At 41.6% G+C, this 18,981-nt stretch overlaps 1 protein-coding gene across 3 annotated transcripts in view; it reads right to left on the reverse strand.

Annotated features, from left to right (window-relative positions):
- The window catches only part of LOC129829098 (protein phosphatase 1B-like), a 37,878-nt gene that overhangs the window by 5,194 nt on the left and 13,703 nt on the right, over nucleotides 1-18,981 (reverse strand). For 2 of the 3 annotated variants that reach the window (XM_055890597.1, XM_055890595.1), the window contains exons 2-7: nucleotides 10,475-10,969; nucleotides 2,825-2,998; nucleotides 2,453-2,626; nucleotides 699-816; nucleotides 354-465; nucleotides 121-178 (exon numbers count right to left, since the gene is read on the reverse strand). In XM_055890597.1, coding sequence (XP_055746572.1) covers nucleotides 121-178; nucleotides 354-465; nucleotides 699-816; nucleotides 2,453-2,626; nucleotides 2,825-2,998; nucleotides 10,475-10,957 — 1,119 coding nt within the window. In that variant the 5' untranslated portion in view covers nucleotides 10,958-10,969. The remainder of the gene's footprint in view (nucleotides 1-120; nucleotides 179-353; nucleotides 466-698; nucleotides 817-2,452; nucleotides 2,627-2,824; nucleotides 2,999-10,474; nucleotides 10,970-18,981) is intronic. The other variant, XM_055890596.1, reaches the window with a different exon arrangement.

Consider the following 18,981-nt stretch of genomic DNA (forward strand, 5'->3'; position numbering starts at 1 on the left):
TTTGACGGTCCTCGAAGCCCATTCACACGCCAGAAGAGTGGTGCTGTTGTGACTGGGCTGGAGTGGGGTCATTGTGGAAGTGGGAGGTCAGGGGTGAGCGGTCAAAGAAGAGTTACTCACCCCTTCCTCTTCTCTTTGTGGGTTCAGCCTGCTGTACACCGCCTCGATCACACTGCGCCTGACCCCACACACACACAATTAGACATTCTTATTTGTGAGCTTGATTGAGAAGTTGGATAAATAAATCATGACAGTCTCTCATACTTTCATGAAGAAAGAAGGGAGAGACATTTTAGTGATGTGAAAAGAAAATGGGCAATAAAGCAGCGGTCTTCAGTGTGTGTAGTATTTACTTGCAGGCCAGGCCTCCTCCAGGCGGAAGGTTGGGGATGTTCTCAGAGGCGATGTTCCTCAGAACAGACACCAGGTCAGGAACCCCCTCCTCTCCACAGCCACCCAGCAAATCTAGAGACAGACACAGGGTTAGAGTGGAAACGCAACAGAATAAAAGACGGACAGTTGCCTCTGACCAGAATATTGGCCGTCATATCCACGTTGAAAGAGCCACTGCTCGTCGACACCCAGCAGGTGGTCACTATAACACACAGCGGCGACAGCTTCTCTATGTTATTACCAGTTCGTCAGCGTCGTGTGTCCAAGCTCTTAGAAAGGATAGGGGTGTGTGTGTGTGTCCTCACCCTCTACACGTGTCTCCAGGTATTTGTCCAGGTCCTCCTCTCTCTTCAGGGCTTCCTCAGACACCTTGGGAGCTCCCGGTAAAGTCACCAACACCACACTCATGTTATCTCTGCTGCCCTGGAGAGAGACACATAAAGAGACCGGGACTTAGAGTGTGGGTTAGTTAAGAGTGTGGGTTAGTTAACCTGTTTGGGCTGCAAGCTGAATATTGAAAAAACTGGAAAATGTGTGCACATTTTCAAACGGCCTCCTAAGAAACTTTTTATTTTCCAATATGCATATATTTACTACTGTTGGATAGATAACAGTCTATAGTTTCTAAAAAGGTTTCAATTGTTTCTCTAAGTCGAACAGAAATATTTTTACAGCCATTTTCCCAGCCGAATTGAGATTTCCAAAATGCGATGTGTCTCTTTAAGACCTTCTCTATAAAAGGCCCTTTGACTTGGGACCATATAAACACGTCACACGCCTTCGTCAGGCTGTAATGCGGAAGTGAGAATTGAAAGGAGTCGAATATCTCGTCCATGGACTGAATAACACACCTTCTTGTGAGACCTGCGCAGTTAAAAAAAAATTCCGGGCGCGAAGCAGAATTTGGTCTCGGCTTCTGGAACAAGGTAGATAACGGTGAATATGATGTCTGACTACGATATTTGATACATGTCACAAAATCATCCTAAAGTATGTTTTTTCAATATACTTTAATTATATTATTGCAATTTATTCTGGACTTTAGATGTGATATGACGGAAGAATTTTTTGAAGAAACGCTGTGTAGCGCCGCAATGCTATTGTGCTTGCTAACCAAAGAGGGAAATAATTCGTTCTGGAACCCAACTAAAGACTCTACTGGACATTGGACCCCGTTACAACATTCTGATGGAATATCAACAAAGATAAGACCCAATTTGGGATGCTTTTTCATATATCTGTTGAGCTGTGCTGTGCTAACTGGGCTAACTGTGCTAGGCTAGCGCTTGACCAATGCTAGTGCTGACTTATGCTAGCTTATGTTGTTAGCTAATATAACGATATATTGTGTTTTCGCTGTAAAACACTTCAAAAATCGGAAATGTTGGCTTTATTCACACGATATCTGTCTTTCATTAGCTATCCACCATATGTTTTTCTGAAATGTTTTATGAGGTGTAATTAGTAGCCGACGTTGGTGTATGTATTTTCTCTGGCTACTCCCGTCTGGATTCAGACTCTAGCTATGTGTTAGCATTTTTGGGTAGCATCAATGTAAAACTGATTTATAGCTAAAATATGCACTTTTTATGAACAAAACATAGATTTATTGTGTAACATGTTATATGACTGTCATCTGAGGTAGTTTTTTCTGGGCTCTTTAGGTTGGTTTTAGTTTATTTCGGTTGGCTTGTGCATGCTACTTGAATCATAATTCATACTTCATAATCATATCCATACGTGTCTGTCCACTTTTGTATTTGGTGGTGAGCTAACATAAATATATGTGGTGTTTTCTCTGTAAAACATTTTAAAAAATCGGACATGTTGGCTGGATTGACAAGATGTTTATCTTTCAAATGCTGTATTGGACTTGTTAATGTGTAAAAGTTAAATATTTAAAAAAAATAGATTTTGAATTTCGCGCCCTGCAGCTGTTGTCATTTTCGTCCGATTTCGGGCTTGCACCCCAAACAGGTTAAGAGTGTGGGTTAGTTAAGAGTGTGGGTTAGTTAAGAGTGTGGGTTAGTTAAGAGTGTGGGTTAAAGTGTGTATGTACCTTGTGCAGACAGGTGTCCACCACGGCAGTACAGACTCTTTCCAGGTCGTCAAACACTTGTAACCGGGACCTGACAAAATCGCACAGCTCCTCGTTGGACATCACGTCCCAGATCCCGTCGCACGCCAGCACCACAAACTCATCCCCCTCCGCAGCACGCTCCAACACACACACCTGGGGGAAGAACACACACCTCAGCTGGAGAGATCACACACACCTCAAGTAGGAGAAAGAGTTTAGTATAAGCTGTGCACAGTAATAAAGGCATTTTAAATACACACACACACACACACACCACACACACCACACCACACACACCACACACCACACACACACACACCACACACACACACACCACACACACACACACACCTCTGGCTCTGGGCTGACCAGTTGTTCTGTGGGACCCTTCCCATCCACACACTTGTAGTCATAGTCCCCCAGGGCCCTGGACACGGCCAGGGAACCGTTGACCCGCTGGATCATCACTGACCCCCCTGCGTTCTGGATACGCTCCTTCTCTCTGGGGTTGCACGGCTTATGGTCCTGCAGTGAGAAATAGAAAGCGTTTGAGATAGAAGCTGCTGATCTACAAAATGACCTTGCATTCTAAATAACTACTCATTACATGTACAGGGTCAGAGATCATGCGTCTTGCCAAGCTCAAACTGATCCCCTGCTGTCTCTCTCCATCACTTCCTCCCTCTCACTCAGTATATTGTACCTGAGTAGAATGCACCAGGTCTCCCAACCTTCCTCCCTCTCTCCCCATCCCCCCTTTCAAAAATAACACCTTGCAAATGTATTTCAGACCCCTTGGACTTAACATTTTGAGTTACAAAGTGGGACGAAGGTGGATTTGTCAATCTACATAAAATAAGATCTTTTATTTATATATACAGTGGGGAGAACAAGTATTTGATACACTGCCGATTTGAGGTTTTTCTACTTACAAAGCATGTAGAGGTCTGTAATTTTATCATAGGTACACTTCAACTGTGAGAGACGGAATCTAAAAATCCAGAAAATCACATTGTATGATTTTTAAGTAATTAATTTGCATTTTATTGCATGACATAAGTATTTGATCACCTACCAACCAGTAAGAATTCAGTCTCACAGACTTGTTAGTTTTTCTTTAAGAAGCCCTCCTGTTCTCCACTCATTACCTCTATTAACTGCACCTGTTTGAACTCGTTACCTGTATAAAAGACACCTGTCCACACACTCAATCAAACAGACTCCAACCTCTCCACAATGGCCAAGACCAGAGAGCTGTGTAAGGACATCAGGGATAAAATTGTAGACCTGCACAAGGCTGGGATGGGCTACAGGACAATAGGCAAGCAGCTTGGTGAGAAGGCAACAACTGTTGGCGCAATTATTAGAAAATGGAAGAAGTTCAAGATGACGGTCAATCACCCTCGGTCTGGGGCTCCATGCAAGATCTCACCTCGTGGGGCATCAATGATCATGAGGAAGGTGAGGGATCAGCCAAGAACTACACGGCAGGACCTGGTCAATGACCTGAAGAGAGCTGGGACCACAGTCTCAAAGAAAACCATTAGTAACACACTACGCCGTCATGTATTAAAATCCTGCAGCGCACACAAGGTCCCCCTGCTCAAGCCAGCGCATGTCCAGGCCCGTCTGAAGTTTGCCAATGACCATCTGGATGATCCAGAGGAGGAATGGGAGGTCATGTGGTCTGATGAGACAAAAATAGAGCTTTTTGGTCTAAACTCCACTCGCCGTGTATGGAGGAAGAAGAAGGATGAGTACAACCCCAAGAACACCACCCCAACTGTGAAGCATGGAGGTGGAAACATCATTCTTTGGGGATGCTTTTCTGCAAAGGGGACAGGACGACTGCACCGTATTGAGGCGAGGATGAATGGGGCCATGTATCGCGAGATCTTGGCCAACAACCTCCTTCCCTCAGTATGAGCATTGAAGATGGGTCGTGGCTGTGTCTTCCAGCATGTTTGCAGTACCTTCAGGCGTTTGGAAAATACTCCCAAGGATGAACCAGCCTTGGAGATCTACAATTTTTTTTCTGGGGTCTTGGCTGATTTCTTAATTTTCCCATGATGTCAAGCAAAGAGGCACTGACTTTGAAGGTAGGCCTTGAAATACATCCACAGGTACACCTCCAATTGACTCAAATTATGTCAATTAGCCTATCAGAAGCTTCTAAAGCCATGACATCATTTTCTGGAATTTTCCAAGCTGTTTAAAGGCACAGTCAACTTACTGTATGTAAACTTCTAACCAACGGGAATTGTGATACAGTGAAATAATCTGTCTGTAAACAATTGATGGAAAAATTACTTGTGTCATGCGCAAACTAGGTGTCCTAACCGACTTAACAAAACTATAGTTTGTTAACAAGAAATTTTTGGAGTGGTTGAAAAACTAGTTTTAATGACTCCAACCTAAGTGTTTGTAAACTTCCGACTGTGTGTGTGTGTGTTACATATATTTTTTATTAATAAAAAAGTAATACATAAAAGTTGTTGCATAAGTATTCAGCTCCCTGAGTTCATACATGTTAGAAACACTGTGGGCAGCAATTACAGCTGTGAGTCTTCAAACTCTGTCAAGATGTTGGGGTTCATGGCTAGACAGCAATTTCTGAGTCTCGCCATAGTATTTCAAGCAGGTTTAAGTCAAAACTGTAACTTGGCCACTAAGGAATATTCACTGTCTTCTTGGTAAGCAACTTCATTGTAGATTTGGCCTTGTGTTGAAGGTTATTGTAATGCTGAAAGGTGAATTCCTCTCCCAGTGTCTGGTGTAAAGCAGACTGAGGCAGGTTATGCTCTAGGATTTTGCCTGTGCTTAACCCTACCCCATTTCTTTCTTTCCTGAAAAACTCCCCAGTATTTACCGATGTCAAGCATACCGATACCATGATGCAGCCACCATCATGCTTGAAAATAAGGAGGTAGTTGCTTAGTAATGTGTTGTGTTGGATTTGACCCAAACATAGGGCTTTGCAATTAGGCCAAAAAGTATATTCCTTTGCCATGTTTTGTTGCATTATTGCACTATTACTATTGCATTATTATTATTAGTGCCTTGTTCCATACGGGGCGGCAGGTAGCCTAGTGGTTAGAGCGTTGGGCCAGTTGCTGGAACAAATCCCAGAGCTGACAAGGTAAAAATCTGTCGTTCTGCCCCTGAACAAGGAAGTTAACCCATTGTTCCCCGGTAAGCAGTCATTGTAAATAAGAATTTGTTATTAACTGACTTGCCTCGTTAAATATAAAAAATTAAATACAAGATGCATGTTTTGGAATATTTTCACTTGGCCATTAAATGTGGAGTCCATACAATGTTAATTCATCCTCTCCCATCTCAGCCATTGAACTTAGTAGCCGTTTTAAAAATCACCAAATTGCCCCATGGTAACATCCCTGAGCAGTTTCATTCCTGTCCTAATGCGCAGTTCAAAAGGATGACTGTATCCGAGGTGTCTGGGTGGTTTAACACATAATCCTCAGCGTCATTATAAACTAGACCATGCTTAAGGAGATATTCAATGTCAGATTTGTTATTGTGACCAATCACTGACCTTTGAGGCTTTTGAAAAGCTCCCTTGTCTTTGTAGATGAATGTGTGTGTGAAATGCAATACTTGACTGAGAGACCTTACAGGTGTTGGTGTGTGGGGGACAGAGGAAGGGTTAGTCATTCAATCATGTCAAGCCCTATTATTTCCCAGAGTACACATAACTTTTGTGATTTGGTCATTTGACCCCTGAACTAATTTAGGTTTGCCTAAACAAGGGGGCTGAACACTTATGAAATGACTTTTAGTTGACATTTTTTTATTCATCTAAAAACTAAAAAAATAAATCCACTTGGACAAGAGTATTTTGTGTATATTGTTGACAAAAACAAACCCATTGTAATCCCACTTAAACACAAAATGTGAAGTGCCTTGATGAATACTTCTGCAAGGCACTGCATATTGTACCAGTGTATATCCAGTGCAGAGATGTTATGTTTGCCGCCGAAAACACAGTTGACCGATTGTGCTTATTGGTCTATAGGCTAATTTGCATAATTTTGTGGAATGAAATTGGCCGGTGTGTATTTACGAAATAATGTATCTTATTTATCACACAAGCAACGTATACAGAGCTTAGTTTGAGCGGAATATCACCTGTCGGGCGAGCGCCTCAAGCAGCTGATTGCTGCTTGAAGTGAAACATATAAACCCAGTCGTCGCACAACAATTCTAAATGCAATTTGAGTGAAAACGATGTTGGCCACCAGCCTATTAACACCGCTTTCTATTGCTACACATTTTACTTCCCTCCTTATATTAAAGCAACTGCACTGTTTTACAAGCGGAGTAGCCCATGGCTAAAAAGGGACCGTTGGAAACATCCTCAAATCGCCATTTGAGTACGCACTGCGTGATACGTTTTTTAAAACATATTTTAAAAATAAAAAACACATTTACATCAGTATTCAGACCCTTTGCTATGAGACTAAAAATTGAGCTCAGGTGCATTCATCTCTGCAGCACTCCACCAAAATGCACCTGAGAAACAAGACCATGAGAAACAAGATTTTCTGGTCTGATGAAACCAAGACTGAACTATTTGGCCTGAATGCCAAGTGTCACACCTGGATGAAACCTGGTACCATCCCTATGGTGAACCATGGTGGTGGCAGAATCATGCTGTGGGGATGTTTTTCAGCGGCAGGGACTGAGAGACAGGATGGAGGGAAAGATGAACGGAGTACACAGCGATCCTTGATGAAAACATGCTCCGGAGCGCGCAGGACCTGAGACTGCGGCGAAGGTTCCCCTTCCAACAGGACAATGACCCTAAGCACATAGCCAAAGCAACGCAGTAGTGACTTTGGGACAAGTCTCTGAATATCCTTGAGTGGTCCAGCCAGAGCCCGGACTTGAGCACAATCTAACATCTCTGGAGAGATGTGAAAATAGCTGTGCAGCGACGCTCCCCATTCAACCTGACAGAGCTTGAGAGGATCTGAAGAGAATGATAAACTCAAACAATTACAGGTGTGCCAAGCTTGTAGCGTAAACAAAGTACTGAGTAAAGTGTCTGAATACTTATGTAAATAGGATAATTTTTTATTCGTAATACATGTGTGTAGATTGAGGGGTAAAAAAACGATTTAATCAATTTTAGAATAAGGCTGTAACGTAACAAAATGTGGAAAAAGTTAAAGGGTCTGAATACTTTACAAATGCACTGTACTAATTTTTTGGAGAACTGGAAATATGAACCTTGCTTCAAAGTAATCGAGCCAAAATCCAACCATATAAACTTTGAGGGAATTATTTTATAAAGACTTCCTCATATGCCAGTGAAACCAGCACTTATCTCTTGTTCTACTGGTTTTCAATTCTCTTCCAGAAACTAAAGGCACAATCAGTCATATTAGGAACCCATCTTAATTCTTGCATCTTCAGAACTCACCTCTTTCTACTTTATTAAACAGAGATTTTAATCTCAGTTACATGAACTGCTCACATCAGGTGAGCTTTTGAGAACAGTGTTTTCCAGCCGAATGCTTTTGGCCAAATGTTTGAAAATATTTTTTGCATTGACTGCTTCATTACAGTAGCTGTATTTAGGCTAGGATATAAAATAAAAACTTGGGAAATAGAAATATATATTTTGTTTACACATATTTAACCCTTTTTCTTTACCGGTATCGGTTACCTTCAGACGAGTCACGTGACACTTGTGGGGGTCGTGGAGCAAAACGGAGAACACCATCGTGTTTGTGAGAAGCTCCCCCTTAGGACGCTACAAACAATTTCGTTAGAAGACCGATTTTCAGATGTCTCATGGTGTGACAAACAACGCTCTAGCTCTGCCACCTTTCACCGCAGATGCGGAAGTGCGACACTGGCAGATGAGGTGGATAGAGATGCATCCAATGCGGATCTCTAGCTTAAACTAACTGATTTTGATGGGGATTGTTTGGTCATGTAACTTAGATGAACGCACCGGTGCGTCAATTGACTCTAGGGGGTTAATAACAGTGTTTAACACGACTGCATCGTCTCTGTACCCCACACACACACACATTTATCTGTTAAGGCCACACAGTCGAGCAGTGATTTTCAAACAGATACCAGGGAGGTTTTCCAATGCCTCGCAAAGAGCACCTATTGCTAGATCAATGTATTTTTTATTTTTTAAAGCAGACACTGAATATTCCTCTGAGCATGGTGAAGTTATTAATTACACTTTGGATGGTGTATCAATACACCAAGTCAGCAATTTTTTTCTTGTATTCTTTTGAACTTATAACATGAATTGGGATATTTAGAGTATTATATAGGTAGAGAACATTGAACATCATTTTAGGGCCTAACACCCGCCGCCACATGCATTGGCGGGTAAGATGTCTATTTCACCATTCCATCCTGCTAAGGAAGAGAAGCAACGCAGATGCTAGTCAGATTCTCAATTCCACAGGCACAAACATGACGAGTTGCGCAACCTCCGTAACCTCCCACACTTAAAGGGGCAGGTGAAAACGTTTGTCTAATCGGTGATATTTTCATTAATAGACTCAGGTCACAAAAAATGAAATATAATTTAAAAAATGTGTAAAACATATATTATTTTAGAAACGTTACAAAGCATGCTCATCCATTTTTCTCTTTTGTTAGTGTCATTTTAGTCTAAAAATACTATTTTGGGTGGTAAAAAATCTGAATGGCTGGTAGACTTAAAAAAAAAAAAATCTGAGACAGTGGCTGGTGGACCAGAAAAGTTCATGTTATGCCCTGATTGAACAGAACAAGGCTGTCATTGTCAATAACTACATTTTGACAAACATACAAATAACCTTATGTAGACCCAAGAACCCAGATGAAGTACATTACCGTGACTGTTTCCGGGGGGGGGGGGGGGGGGGGCAGTGCCCCTGTGACAACAATTTCAGACCCCCTTGTAGCCCCCCTAAATGTGGAGTATGAAATAATGTTTACATAACTAAATTTTGCTATCGTTCTTTTTCTACATCCGTTATTAGACAGTGGCAACGATGATGATTATGAACATGGTCTTTTGCCTGCTAATGCCTGCAATGCAGTGGAGAAAACGATGACAACAATAACGTCTAATGTAACTGGCCCCTCTAACATTACAACTGGCCCCAGCTTGGCCCCCCCAGTTGAAATGGTCTAGAACCGCCACTGACTGTTTCCACTTAAAATTGTCAAAATCTTATTAGCCATGAGCAATTACTCAAGGAAGAACTTAGCTAGGACTGTGTGGGAGTGGTCTGAGTGGGTAGGGGAAAACTGAAAATGACCTTTCATGGGCAGAGGTTAGGAGCTCTTATTGGTATATTAACTAATTTACCGGTTGGTGATGTCACCAGGCAGGCCAAAACTCCACATTCCATCTCACCAAAACAGGCTGAAATTTCAGGCAGTATTTCAAACAGCTCTCACACTAAAGGCATTATCCTAATTTTAACAATTTCACAGTATTATTCCAACCTCAGTGTGGAAATGTATACACGGAGTGCACAAAACTGTAGGAACACCTTCCTAATATTGAGTTATATCCCCTTTGGCCCTCAGAACAGCCTCAATTGATCAGGGAATGGACTATAAAAGATGTCAAAGGCGTTCCACAAGGATGCCGGCCCATGTTGACTCCAATGCTTCCCACAGTTGTGTCAAGTTGACTGGATGTCCTTTGGGTGGTGGACCATTCTTCATACACACGGGAAACTATTGAGCATAAAAAAACCAACAGCATTGCAGTTCTTGACACACACAAACCGGTGCGCCTGGCACCTACTACCATACCCCGTTCAAAGGCACTTAAATCTTTTGTCTCGCCCATTCACCATCAATAGCACGCATACACAATCCATGTCTCAATTGTCTCAAGGCTAAAAAAAATCCTTATTTAACCAGTCTCCTCCCCTTCATCTAGACTGACATCAATAAGGGATCATAGCTTGCATCCCTAATTTGCATCCCTAGTGTATTATATTGTACCTGTGTAGAGAATCCAACTCGTCCATCTCGGCTCAGCACGGCCCGGGAGTCGCCACAGTTTATGAAGTAGAGGTGGAAGGGGCTTAGCAGCACACCCACCGCCGTGGAGCCGCTGCGGTCCAGCCCTTGTCGCAGGTCCGTGAAGCTGCGCATGTATTCGTCGATCTTCAGGAAGCCCGTGCGGATCCCATCCTTTACACCTTCCACTGAGCCAGTACCTGGGGTGAACTCCGCCCCCCCTGATAGGATGTGCTCCAGTAGGTGGGCGGAGCAGTAGTTGGCAACGCGAGAGCCGGCATGCCCGTCGTAGACGGCGAAGAAGGACCAGTCGGTGAGGCCGTGGGGCAGGCCCACCATGGCAGTGTGGGCATCCTCCATCTCCACCCGCCAGCCCTGCATGGAGCTCAGGCCGTAATGCAGCCCATTGCCCTCACCATGGGCCGTATGCTTCTCTGTCTTAGGCTTGTCCAGGAACGCCCCCATACCTACAAACTGCTGACAGAGAGAGGGGGAGTACAGAGAGGAGAGAAAACATACATTTAGCTACATTATCAACACAGTCATATTTCAATAGGCCAATGTTCCCTTCAGGAGGTCCTGACACTTCTCTTTTAACCATGTCCATTATGTAGCAATTGTAGGCAATGCAATTCACAAGCTGCAGTATTACAGGCTCAAAACTGTGATCAAAACACTCGCATTTGCAACCCTTTGACTTGGCAGTATGAACCCAAATGTTTTATTGGTGGCTAGGGTGACACTGAAATGTTTTTCAGCTGGTCATGTTAGTTTTTGGTTCACTATTGTATTATTATCATCATCATCACGATTTGGGTATGCAGACAAGGTATTCAAAAATGACGGTTTGAAATCTTGGTTGAATCTTCGCAATACACAATTCAGTTATGCACTGTTTGAATAACAATTTCTAATTGCTTTCCCAAAAACCTTCCCAATTAAGATGTCGACTGCAAAGTAGGCCCTACCTGGCAAATCAAATCAAAGTTTATTTGTCACGTGCGCCGAATACAACAGGGGTACCTTACAGTGAAATGCTTACTTCCAGGGTCTAACCAATAGTGCAAAAAAGGTATTAGGTGAACAATAGGTAGGTATAGAAATAAAACAGTAAAAAGACAGGCTATATACAGTAGCGAGGCTACATACAGACACCAGTTAGTCAGGCTGATTGAGGTAGTATGTACATGTAAATATGGTTAAAGTGACTATGCATATATGATGAACAGAGAGTGGCAGTATCATAAAAAAGAGGGGGTTGGCGGGCGGTGGGACACAATGCAGATGGCCCAGTTAGCCAATGTGCGGGAGCACTGGTTGGTCGGCCCAATTGAGGTAGTATGTACATGAATGTATAGTTAAAAGTGACTATGCATATTAGAGGTCGGCCAATTGTGATTTTCCAACGCCGATACCGATTTATTGGAGGACCCAAAAAAAGCTGATACCGATTATTCGGCCGATTTTTGAAGTGTATTTGTAATAATGACAGTTACAACAATACTGAATGAACACATATTTTAACTTAATCCATCAATAAAATCAATTTAACCTCAAATAAATAATGAAACATGTTCAATTTAGTTTAAATAATGCAAAAACAAAGTGTTGGAGAAGAAAGTAAAAGTGCAATACGTGCCATGTAAGAAAGCTAACGTTTAAGTTCATTGCTCAGAACATGAGAACATATGAAAGCTGGTGGTTCCTTTTAACATGAGTCTTCAATATTCCCAGGTAAGAAGTTTTAGGTTGTAGTTATTATAGGAATTATAGGACTATTTCTCTCTATACGATTTGTATTTCATATACCTTTGACTATTGGATGTTCTTATAGGCACTTTAATATTGCCAGTGTAACAGTATAGCTTCCATCCCTCTCCTCGCCGCTACCTGGGCTCGAACCAGGAACACATCTATCAAATCATAGACTTAATTATAACATAATAACACAGAACTAGGAGCCATAGGTCATCAATATGGCCGAATCCGGAAACTATCATCTCGAAAACAAAACATTTATTCTTTCAGTGAAATACGGAACCGTTCCGTATTTTATCTAACGGGTGGCATCCATTAGTCTAAATATTCCTGTTACATTGCACAACCTTCAATGTTATGTCATAATTACGTAAAATTCTGGCAAATTAGTTCGGAACGAGCCAGGCGGCCCAAACAGTTGCATATACCCTGCCTCTGCGTGCAATGAACGCAAGAGAAGTGACACAATTTCACCTGGTTAATATTGCCTGCTAACCTGGATTTCTTTTAGCTAAATATGCAGGTTTAAAAATATATACTTCTGTGTATTGATTTTAAGAAAGGCATTGATGTTTATGGTTAGGTACAGTCGTGCAACGATTGTGCTTTTTTCGCAAATGCGCTTTTGTTAAATCATCCCGTTTGGCGAAGTTGGCTGTCTTTGTTAGGAAGAAATAGTCTTCACACAGTTCGCAACGAACCAGGCGGCCCAAACTGCTGACTCTGTTGCAAGAGAAGTGACAAAGAAATTCATGTTAGCAGGCAATATTACTTAAATATGCAGGTTTAAAAATATATACTTGTGTTTTGATTTTAAGAAAGGCATTGATGTTTAGGTACCTTTTTCGCGAATGCGCACTGATTATATGCAACGCAGGACACGCTAGATAAACTAGTAATATCGTCAACCATGTGTAGTTAACTAGTGATTATGATTGATTGTTTTTAATAAGATAAGTTTAATGCTAGCTAGCAACTTACCGTGGCTTCTTACTGCATTCACGTAACAGGCAGGCTCCTCATGGAGTGCAATGAGAGGCAGGTGGTTAGAGCGTTGGGACTAGTTGACCGTAAGGTTGCAATATTGAATCCCCGAGCTGACAAGGTAAAAATCTGTCGTTCTGCCCCTGAGCAAGGCAGTTAACCCACCGTTCCTAGGCCGTCATTGAAAATAAGAATGTGTTCTTAACTGACTTGCCTAGTTAAATAAAGGTGGGGGAAAAAAAGCCAAATCGGTGTCCAAAAATACAGATTTCCGATTGTTATGAAAACTTGAAATCGGCCCTAATTAATCGGCCATTCTGATTAATCGGTCGACCTCTAATGCATATATGATAAACAGAGAGTAGCAGCAGCGTGAAAATATTTTTTTTTGGGGGGGGGGGGGGCACACAAATACCGGGGATGTCGGTCCTGTGGGGTGTTTGGAGAATGTCTTGTGCGTCGTCTTTGTTGTAGAAAAAATCTTTCTCTAATCCGAAGTGAGTGATCGCTGTCCTGATATCCAGAAGCTCTTTTCTGACGTAAGATACGGTTGCAGAAACATCATGTACAAAATAAGTTACAAATAACACAAGAAAAAAAACACATAATAGCACAATTGGTTGGGCGCCCGTAAGACTGCTGCCACTTCTTCCGGTGCAATTTTATCCCCCAGAATGATATCATGATCATTTGTATCAAATCACAGGGCATTCTGACATTACATGTAGCCTACATCATACAAAAATACCTCTAGCCTAACAACATTCTCCTGGTAGGAGAATTGAAATTGAAATGAACAATTGAATAAAAGGGCAAATACACACTCCCCCAAAAGTGTGTTTGATTGTTCCGAGCCCTCAAGAGTGGTCATCAGAAAGTTGGATGCCAACTGCCGATTACCCCAAAAGAAAAATATGTGGGGCTAGCTAGTCAACACTGGAGTTGCTTACCAAAAGCTCTTATAGACTTACCCAGATAGACTCACAGCTGTAATCGCTGCCAAAGATGCTTCTACAAAGTATTGACTTAGGGGTGTGCATACTTATGTAAATTAAAAATAAGCATTTTCTTTTAAAAAAATATACAAAATAAAATGTTCACTTTGTCATTATTGAGTATTGTGTATAGGGGTGAGAGAAAGAAATCTATTTAATCCATTTAAAAAATTCAGGCTGTAACAACAAAATGTGTGGGGTATGAACACCTTGTATTCACTGTATTGAATTAATTTGATTAAATCAAATTTTTGTTTTAGCACAAAATTCCAAATGCCTGTATCACATGAAAATAAAAAAAAGTTTCATGGACCATTTATATATTTTTTGACTCCTCATTCGCTCGTCCTGTGCTGTGTGTACTTTCCCATTCTCACACACACCAAGCCACTTCCCCTGCCACTCACAACAGAGATAAAAGATCACTTCTTCTTCTCTGGAAAGCCATTTCATCTCGGTCCAAACCTCAAATGCAAATACCAACAGAATAGGTCATATGGACAATGAGATATTATTTTACTGTAATAGATGAGAATGTTAGCGCAGAGCAGACCCCACTAACACTGGAGTATCCATGAACATTGATTCTGGAAAAGCACGGCAGTGCAGTGCCACGTATCGCCAGCAGGATTATAGCCATAGACTTATTTGCTAGCTTTCTACTTTGTGTGTTATACATTTGCAATGAATATAAAAATATGCATTTATTGATTTCACCATCTAAGCCAAGTGGACAGGCTAGCATGCTGTTCAAATTTCAAACAGCTAGAGTCAGACAGGAGGGTGTGGTCATAACTGTTCAACTGTTTTGCATTGTTAGCTAGCAAATAGATCCAAGTTGGCTCGACTTGAAATAAAGATTAGTTGACTAATCACTAGAACATGGGCTTGTGCTTGTTTATGAGATGTTTGTTAATTCTCTAAATGCCTACTATAAAGGTGGTCATTATTAGTGAATTATGCATGGTTCTGGTTAAATTTGTAACAAAAAAGGGGTATTTTCAAAGAGACTTGATAGCCAGATCAGTGATTTTTTTTAAAGCAGATAAACCCATTTTGATACAATTATTAGTGGGTCTTATGGTTGTGGAAGGCCTATATGTAGCCTAGGTATAATTACACAAGCCCTGAATTCATTAGATTATTGCTGACTGCTTGAAAATGCAGTCTACTGACCTTTAATAATTGTTCAACAAAGCTCAGAGAAAAATAAGATTTTAAGTTAAAAATAACAAAAAGATTTATATGCCATATCGACCAGCCCTAAATCGCGCGCACACTAACTCGGCACGACAGGCATGTGCCCAAAAAAGGTTGGTAGGCACAAAGAATGACTCCCCAGCTGGCCTCGGAAGAATGAGAGTGTGTGTGTGTGTGTGCGTGCGGGTGGGTGAGAGCCAGTGGGGAGCACACAAGCCATGATGCTCTGTAAAAACACAGTCTATTAATAGTGTGTGGTTTGGGTTTCAGGCTCAATGTGGGGAAGACACCCCATTCATACCTCTTCTAGCCCCCACCACTCCCTCTATCCCTCAACTATCCCACTACTAGCCCCCTATTTCCCATCACTCTCTCAACTATCCCACTACTAGCTAGAGGTCGACCGATTAATCGGAATGGCCGATTAATTAGGGCCGACCTCAATTTTTTGGGGCACCGATTTGCCGTTTTGTTTTTATTTACCTTTATTTAACTAGGCAAGTCAGTTAAGAACACATTCTTATTTTCAATGACGGCCTAGGAACGGTGGGTTAACTGCCTTGTTCAGGGGCAGAACGACAGATTTTCACCTTGTCAGCTCGGGGGATTCAATCTTGCAACCTTACAGTAAACTAGTCCAACGCAATAACGATCTGCCTCTCTCTCTCGTTACACTCCACAAGGAGACTGCCTGTTACGCGAATGCAGTAAGCCAAGGTAAGTTGCTAGCTAGCATTAAACTTATCTTATAAAAAAAACAATCAATCATAACCACTAGTTAACTACACATGGTTGATGATATTACTAGAGATTATCTAGCGTGTCCTGCGTTGCATATATTCTGACTGAGCATAGTATCTAAGTATCTGACTGAGCGGTGGTAGGCAGAAGCAGGCGCGTAAACATTCATTCAAACAGCACTTTCGTGCGTTTTGCCAGCAGCTCTTCGTTGTGTGTCAAGCATTGCGCTGTTTATGACTTCAAGCCTATCAACTCCCGAGATTAGGCTGGTGTAACCGATGTGAAATGGCTGGCTAGTTAGCACGCGCTAATAGCGTTTCAAACGTCATTCGCTCTGAGCCTTCTAGTAGTTGTTCCCCTTGCTCTGCATGGGTAACACTGCTTCGATGGTGGCTGTTGTCGTTGTGTTCCTGGTTCGAGCCCAGGGAGGAGCGAGGGACGGAAGCTATACTGTTACACTTGCAATACTAAAGTGCCTATAAGAACATCCAACAGTCAAAGGTATATGAAACACAAATGGTAGAGAGGAAAATAGTTCTATAATAACTACAACCTAAAACTTCTTACCTGGGAATATTGAAGACTCATGTTAAAAAGAACCACCAGCTTTCATATGTTCTCATGTTCTGAGCAAGCAACTGAAACGTTAGCTTTTTTACATGGCACATATTGCACTTTTACTTTCTTCTCCAACACTTTGTTTTTGCATTATTTAAACCAAATTGAACACGTTTCATTATTTATTTGAGACTAAATTGATTGTATTTATGTATTATATTAAGTTGAAATAAGTGTTCATTCACTATTGTTGTAATTGTCATTATTACAAATTAAAAACAGTTTTTAATACAAATCAGCCGATTAATCGGTATTGGCGTTTTTGGTCCGCCAATAAATCGGTATCAGTATCGGCGTTGAAAAATCATAATCGGTCGACCTCTACTACTAGCCCCTATTCCCCATCACTCCCTCAACTATCCCCCTATCCCACTACTAGCCCCTACAATCCCCCTAACACTACATTGGTTACTGTACCCATCACTCCCTCTCTAAGACTAGGCTACCCCTTCATCCCTATACTCAGAGTCGATATCCACCTAATAAAGAATTCCAACTACGCCCACAAATTGGATAAAAACTTTATTTCCAATTGAGCCCCATTTAAAAAGGAGCCAACTTCGACGTACATTTTTTGTTATACAGAAACAACAAAACATACCGAAAAGCTGATGTGTTGTTCAATGAACAGTTAAAAGTTTGGACACACCTACTCATTCAAGGGTTTAGAAAAAAAAAAAAAAAAAATGTATATATATATATACATGGGTATTATTTCATAGTTTTGATGTCTGCACTACTATTCTACAATGAAGAGTAAAAATAAAGAAAAACCCTTGAATGAGTAGGCGTGTCCAAACTTTTGAGTGGTACTGTACATGTAGCCAGGTCAAAAATCCTGACTTCTGGTTCACAATGCTCCCAGGTAGGGAAATAGAGCCCGTGAGAAGAGCCCTGTGGCTTCAGGCTATTAGGCGTGGGAAAGTGGGAACACGGTGTCTAAGTAGGCGACACATAGCTATGTGTGTGGAAAACATTTCATCACATGTAAGACATTTAACTTGTTTAGCACAGTCTGTTTGGAACTCCACTCACTACTTGTAGCTGTACAGTCTGTTTGTTCGTGTTGTTGGTAGCTAGCTAGCATTCACTCAATTGGCTGCTAGCCAAAGGGGTAACCTAGGAAACCACAGGTTGTTTTCCCCACAGGCAGGCAGCGATATTCTATCTAATACCGAAAGGGTCTATATCAATGTGTGTGTGTGTTTGTACAGAACGTCTGTCATGTTAGGCAGTACAACTCTAAAATAAAACAAACTCACTACTGTTGCCTAGCAACCAAACATGCAGTCTAGGCTTCATTCAGCTACCTCACACACTCTCAAAAAAATGGGAGCAGTGTGTGTGTGTGTGTGTGTGTGTGTGTGTGTGTGTGTGTGTGTGCGTGCGTTAGAGAGGAGGAACTAGTTACATTGCCCAGCATGAAACGGCAGGGAATCACAAAGCTCCAGCTTCCTTCTTAGTATCCCCTTTATTCTCTTGTGGCATTTGGATGGAATGCCACACACACACACACACACAAAATGACATGGGTGTTATTGCGACACATACATCCCAGCTTAGGGACGAAACCACAGACTCTCGACCACTCAACCCTCGAAACTGATGTCGCCCAACTTAAAACCACAAGCCGAAACCAGGTCTCAGATCTACCACAGCCACACATGGTTGTCAAGAACCACTGGCTCTGCAGAGGGAAGTGGAGGCCAGTGATTACATAACTCTAATGAGCGCAGAGTATAGCTCTGTGGTCACACACATACGTCACTTTTCCAACTGTTCACAGATCCATTTAGAGTATTCCATTAGGCTTGCGAGAAAGGAATTTCTCTGTACTTGTGCACGTGACATTACAACCTATTTGAATTCAATAATATTTTGACAGAACCCCTTTTGACTTGATCAAAACCTTCCATAAATATTTCCCCATTGTATAAGTGCTCAGAAAGTGACTTTTTGCATTCCCCACCATGAGACAGTCATGTCTTCATCACTGGAAAAGATAAACAGTTGAGATTGTTATTTAAAAGTTTACAAACAGGGTTGTCATTTGATAATTTCTGGAGATTGCTCTTTCTGATATTTCTTAAACCATTTTTGGGGATTTGTGTGTATTGGTAGGTATATAGTGCACTGTTGGCGCTAGAAACATAAGCATTTCGCTGCACCTGCGATAACATGTGCTAATTACAC

Source organism: Salvelinus fontinalis, chromosome 30 (genome assembly GCF_029448725.1).
Source record: "Salvelinus fontinalis isolate EN_2023a chromosome 30, ASM2944872v1, whole genome shotgun sequence".
NCBI classification, from domain to species: domain Eukaryota; kingdom Metazoa; phylum Chordata; class Actinopteri; order Salmoniformes; family Salmonidae; genus Salvelinus; species Salvelinus fontinalis.